Raw genomic sequence first — 6223 nt, 5'->3', positions numbered from 1 at the left:
CACCGCCTCATTTGGATATACAACCATTTCTTGTTCCATTTTTCCTAACTAATAATCAAGATTTTGCTGGGAGAGTATGGAACAACAGAATACCCGTGCGGCATAATGGAACTGGCCGCTGAAGATGTCAAAAGTGGACTACTCACCAGCATTCAACATTAACAGGCTGATTCCATTACTCCATCTCTCTCAGCCACCGGGTTATTATAATTTTGAATAATTTATTTTGACTGGTTGCACAAAAAACATACCTCCCTTTTCCATTTTATCAGAAATTATATAATATTTGGAATTCTAACAGATGATAAGGAGATTCTTTTTTTTTCTTAAATACCACACTTATTTCAGGGAAATTCTTTATTCATAAATGTAAACCTATCTAAATAAAACCTTTATTGGTAGTTTTTATGACCAAATTTAAATTGCACTTTAAATCACTAAACAATACTAAAAAGAAACCAGTAAAAATAAATGTGAACATTATTGAAAATTTTAAATGCATAAAAAGACCCCCAGCACTTCCCTTTTCTACTGTGTGCTCGGTTTCATCACAAATCCGTCTAAATATGGACCTTCTTATCTCTTCCTGTGTCTTTCCTGTTCTGTCCTTGAGAAATTTGCAATATTTCACCCATATCTGTGCACATTTTTCTTCCAAAGATCATGTACTATAAATTAGCCCATGTGAGGGTCTTATGTGAGTGGGCCCTGGTACCAGCTAGCACTTTAAAACACTGCTGAAAACACATTACTTTAACATGGCCTTTTTATAACTTCATTTTAATCGTAATTTAACTTAATCCTGATACTCTGTATGTTCAATTCATCATAATAACTATTCATGGTGGCTCTAAAATCCGTACTGACCCCTACTCTCTTTTCTGTTTCTTTTTCCGGTTTCTTTGTGGTGGTGGCCTGCGCCACCTCCACCTACTCAAAGCTTCATGATGCTCCAACAATGATGGACGGATTAAAAGGAAGAAGTCTACGTGACCATCATCATCATCAAGCCCTTCCGTGAGAACCCTAAATACAGAGAGGACTGTTTCATTTATGTTAGGTAGAATGCCCAGAGGGGACTGGGCGGTCTCATGGTCTGAAATCCCTGCAGATTTTATTTTTTTCTCCAGCCGTCTGGAGTTTTTTTGTTTTTTCTGTCCCCCCTGGCCATTGAACCTTACTCTTATTCGATGTTAATGTTGATTTATTTTTTATAATTATGTCTTTCATTTTTCTATTCTTTAATATGTAAAGCACTTTGAGCTACTGTTTGTATGAAAATGTGCTATATAAATAAATGTTGTTGTTGTTGTTGTTGTTGTACCGAGACAGGCTCAGGCCCCCGATAGCTCTTTACGAGGAGTGTTCAATACTTTATTCACCTGAGTTTTATATATTTTTGTTAAGATCTGAACTTGTCACTGTAGATCAGGGCATGCCTTGGCAGGACATACATACAGTTTGTGGTCATTGAATATCAAGTACTCAGAGAAACTGGATAGCAAACACACTTACCTGCAAGTCTACAAAGAAACTGACAGATTGGGAACATTGTTCCATCCTTAAATTCCTTAAAAATGAAGGGATGAAACCAAAGGAAACTCATGAGAGGTATTTGTGTATGATGATGACGCACCTTCACACTATAAGGTCAAGTTTTGGGCCAAGCCATTTAAATGGGGTCAGGAGTTGATTGAAGATGACTCCTACATGAAGCATCCTGTCGAAGTATCTTCACAGAAAATGTGCCAGAAAGAGGACAGCCATAATTGTAGAAGAACATTGTATTATGGTAAATGTTATAGCCCATGAACTAGATATTTAAGCTGGCATGTAGTTTCCACAAAAATAGTCATAGTCATCTGGTGATGTCAAAGGTCAGTTCCCAGTCATGAACTCAGTCACAACAAGTTGGATCTTCTTAGAGAAAATTCCTCTGACTTTTTCCCCACTGATTGTTACAGGGGATGAAACGTGGCTTTAACACCACGACGCTCAAACCAAACAAGAGCCAATGCAATGGAGCAGTGGTGTAGCGTGGGTGTCAGCCGCCCGGGGCAGAGGAAAATTTCGCCACCCCCTTATTTAGGTATTCAGTTTCAAAGACTAAAATATACAGTAATTCTTTGCCGCCCCCACTACGCTACGCCACTGCAATGGAGGCATCAGGGGTTCCTGACACCCAAGGAATTTCATTTGCAACAGATGGCCGGGAAAGTCATGGTGACAGTTTTCTGGGAATTCACACCACGCACGTCAAGCATCACTGGAGAAACCTAAATCTATGCTCCAACAATGAAGTCATTACAAGGGACCATCAAACAAAAACGTTGTGGGGAAACTGTTTGCCCGCATGCTGCTGACTCACGACAATACACCATCCATCCATCCATCCATCCATTCTCTTCCGCTTATCCGAGATCGGGTCACGGGGGCAGCAGCTTGAGCAGAGATGCCCAGACTTCCCTCTCCCTGGCCTCTCCCTCCAGCGTGTCCTGGGTCATCCACACCTCACCAAGGAGGCATCCAGGAGGCATCCTGATCAGATGCCAGAGCCACCTCATCTGACTCCTCTCGATGCGGAGGAGCAGCGGCTCTACTTTGAGCCTCTCCCGGATGACTGATCTTCTCACCCTATCTTTAAGGGAAAGCCAATACACTGTCCCACAAATTCCAAAAATCAAATGGCAGTTCTCAGGGAATGTGGCTTTATGTAGCATAACCATCCACCATGCCAGTCCAGATCTGGCCCCCAAACACTATGATTTTTTTTTTTTTTTTTGACACCTAAAAAACAAACATTTCCCAGTAATAATGACCTGAGTAAAGTAGTAAATGGGGAGGCTGAATGACTAGAATGAATCCTTCTATTAAACCACTGGAGTCAAAATGGGCCAGATGTGTTACAGGCAAGGGGGCCTTTTGTAGCCAGGTAAGTAAATTATTGGAACTCCCCTCTTAATGTATGGGCACTGGTCGGGGGCCCGAGAAGCATTGGGGCCCACAATGTTTTGAGGCCTGTGCATATTTCTGTTTTGCTATCAAAACAGGTGCCCCAGTGCAATACTTTCCTAGGGGCCTATGATGCTGGTAAGATGGCCCTGCCCTCGTATTGTACAATGCTGGTTTAAGAATATTATCATACGAGACTGACTTTAAACATGTAAGCCAAAACAAAGTACTTAAACTTGGGCAATGACAAACATGTCAAAAGAAGTTGGAGAGCATAATATTTTATAAAAGAAATACACAAAGTATTCATTTCATTCATTCATGGAACATGTTACCTGGTGGTATGGCTGAAAGTAAGCCTTTAGAGCTCTAAAATTCTCGACTTTTCTTATCCTCCTACTAACTTAGGTGAGAAGGCTCTAGAGGGAAAACAGCCGGGCAGGGCGTTGCAATGAGACTGCTGGACGTAATGTGCGAGAGAACCGCAAAACGTAAGCGTTAAAGAATTATTGCTCAAGTTGCAAATGCTTGTCATAACACTCGCAGACTTTCCGGTTTTGCTCCGTTTGCTCACTCACTCAATCGACCCACACGTAGACGCGCTATTTAACAAGATGTCCCCCTCTGCCCTGGGCGGGCTTAACGGCTTGTGATGATGATCTCTGATTGGTTAATCTCCGCGTCAATCTTTGTAGCGCAGTGAATCCGGAGGACGCTGTAGCGTCGCGGCTGTGATGCAAAGGGGAGAGAAACATGGCGGCAGGGGGACGTGAGTTCAGGGGAAACAATAGAGTGAGCGAGAGAAAATTAACTCTCCGCTCTAGCAGTAACGGGAACATCGGCAATCATGTTTGATTCTTGTTGGACTCGAACTCGACTCTTTGCTTTTTAAAACATTTCAATAAGTTGTATTTTGGCGTGCGGTCCTTCATCAATGCAGTTGCCAAAAATCCACCGAGTGTCCGAGTTCAGTTACTCGGGAGGAAAGTTTGTTGCTGCGCCGCTCGCTCGGCGCTTGTTTAATTTTTTTTTTGTAGATTTCTAAACGTAGGCTCGGCGCGTATCAACAACTACGATGATGCGATTTGTAGGGTGTGAAACGGCAGGGCTGCCAATATTTATTGGCGTTTTTTTGTAAGAACTTGTGGCGAGAGAGGAAGAGCAAGCTCGATTCGTGGGTCATGCGGCGCTAGCGGGCCGGATTTTTAAAAAGTGTTTGCCTTGAGTTTCATTGTCGTGGAGGTCGACTTCACTTGTAGTCTTCGTGGTGGCATTTAGGGACACGGAGTGAGATTCGATCACACTCGATGACCACCAGGGTCACTTTGTCTAGCGTTGCGCGACTCATGCAGGTGACTTGACTACTTGGCATCCTGTACTTTTTTCCAGGATGTCTTCACCATAATGGGGGCAGAACTGTCACCGTGCGAGCGTTCTTCCAGTTCCCGTCGCCCACTCATTTGTTTTGGGTATATTGGAATTTATTGACGAAGGCCGCGAACTCTTCTCGTCTGACTCAGTTAGGATTTAAGCCGCACGTCTTCTTTGCCTGTTTCTGAACCGCCGCAGTTTATTTTGGACTGACATTTTTTACTGTTATGACGGCGTACAAAGAAACTAGTCATTTGTTCTTTTTATCTTTTTAAGTCGCTCCGGATACGCGGACTTACAGGCGAGTAGTGAGACTCGCGGCAGAGCCTCACGGGTCCCTCGAGAAACTTTCTCCGAGTGTCTTTTCTCTACATGTCACTTGATGATGGCGGATTACGTCGTACCGCGACACAGCGCGGTGATGGAGCGGCTCCGGCGGCGCATAGAACTCTGCCGCCGGCATCACAACAGCTGCGAGAACCGCTATGGGAGCACGGCGCTTGATCGCCTGGAGATCGAGAGGCAGCACACTTTTGCCCTCCATCAGCGCTGTCTACAGACCAAGGCTAAGCGGGCGAGCAAACACCGGCAGCCCCCACAGCCGGCGGCGGACCAGGTGGGAGCCCGTGGGACTACTGGCGGTGGCGCCGCCTCTGACCTGCCGGAAAGCGGCACCGGGGAGCAAAGCAGGAACATCACCCTTCTAGCGGTAAGTTTATCGGCTGGAACACCCGATTACAAGTGGGACACGCCCAGACCGTGAACGCACAATGTGAATCATTGCATATTTATTTGTATTACATATATTTATATATAGGCCACAGTCTTCTGTAGTCCGGGGAACAAACAGGTCTGAAGTTTATCAAACATAGTGTGACATCTGCATAAGGTACAGAACATGGCAAGAGTAATTTTAATAACCTTTCCAGTGGGATATATGTATTTACGTGCTTCCTTGGTTAATAACAACTACGATCGAATAGTTTTTAAAATTTGAGTGCAGTGGCCCGCTGTCTTAATGTGGCACAAGGTACATCACAGTGAAAATAGGCAGATCACAGCAGACACGCCCACTCTAACAGCATCAGGATCGTTTTAAATAACCGGAGCACAAACGATTTATAACGTCCATCCATTATCCAACCCACTATATCGTAACTATAGGGTCTGCTGGAGCCAATCCCAGCCAACACAGGGCGCAAGGCAGGAAACAAACCTCGGGCAGGGCGCCAGCCCACCGCAGGGAAGATTTATAACGTGTTGTGTTATAATAATGTCTAAAGTAATGAAAAAAAAAGTTTGAGAGCTTGCCTAGTTTATGTGGCTATGGGGAAAATATAGGAAAGGGGGGTGATGGAGAGAAAGTGAAGCTGTGAGAGAAGAGAGTGGTCAGAGATCAATTCCTCATCTGTAGGCCCTGGCATTCAATACTTTGTCAGACGTGTGTTAAAACATTCCAAAGTGTATTACTTGTCTTGTCTTGGTCAACACATAAAGTGGTTTAGTAGAAAGCAAAATGAACTGGTTTCATTCAAGCTTATTGCCTTCTCTTTGACTGGAAAGTGGTCTGTTCTCTTCTCTGTGTTTTATCTTTACAAAGATATATAGTTGTGTTTTAATTGCAGTCACCTAATATATCTAAGTGAAGACTGCCTAAGCTCACTCCTAGGGTACCTCCGTGGCTGTAGGTTTTCCTTCAAGCCAATTTCACTAATAAATAGTTCAGTCTTGCCTCTAAATGATGGAATTGTTTAATGGGTCTTGTTCAAAAAGTGGGCGCCACTTTAAGATTAGGCACCCTTACACTATTTTAAGATTAGGCACCCACTCTAAATTTTTAAAATTAGGGACCCTGGTGTACCTGGCCTTGCCCCCCACGAACCTTAAGTTCAGGGTTTGT

General features: G+C 43.8%; 1 protein-coding gene across 2 annotated transcripts in view; it reads left to right on the top strand.

The window, feature by feature from the left end:
* The first annotated feature begins 3682 nt into the window (after positions 1-3682).
* maml1 (mastermind-like transcriptional coactivator 1) overlaps positions 3683-6223 on the top strand; it is a 41111-nt gene continuing 38570 nt past the window's right edge. For both annotated transcript variants that reach the window (XM_039774034.1, XM_039774033.1), the window contains exon 1: positions 3683-5032. In XM_039774034.1, the coding sequence (XP_039629968.1) occupies positions 4706-5032 (327 nt within the window). In that variant the 5' untranslated portion in view covers positions 3683-4705. The remainder of the gene's footprint in view (positions 5033-6223) is intronic.

The sequence above is a fragment of the Polypterus senegalus genome, chromosome 13, assembly GCF_016835505.1.
Source record: "Polypterus senegalus isolate Bchr_013 chromosome 13, ASM1683550v1, whole genome shotgun sequence".
Classification (NCBI taxonomy): domain Eukaryota; kingdom Metazoa; phylum Chordata; class Cladistia; order Polypteriformes; family Polypteridae; genus Polypterus; species Polypterus senegalus.
The sequence above is the reverse complement of the archived record's forward strand: the minus strand, read 5'-3'. Positions and strand labels throughout refer to the sequence as shown.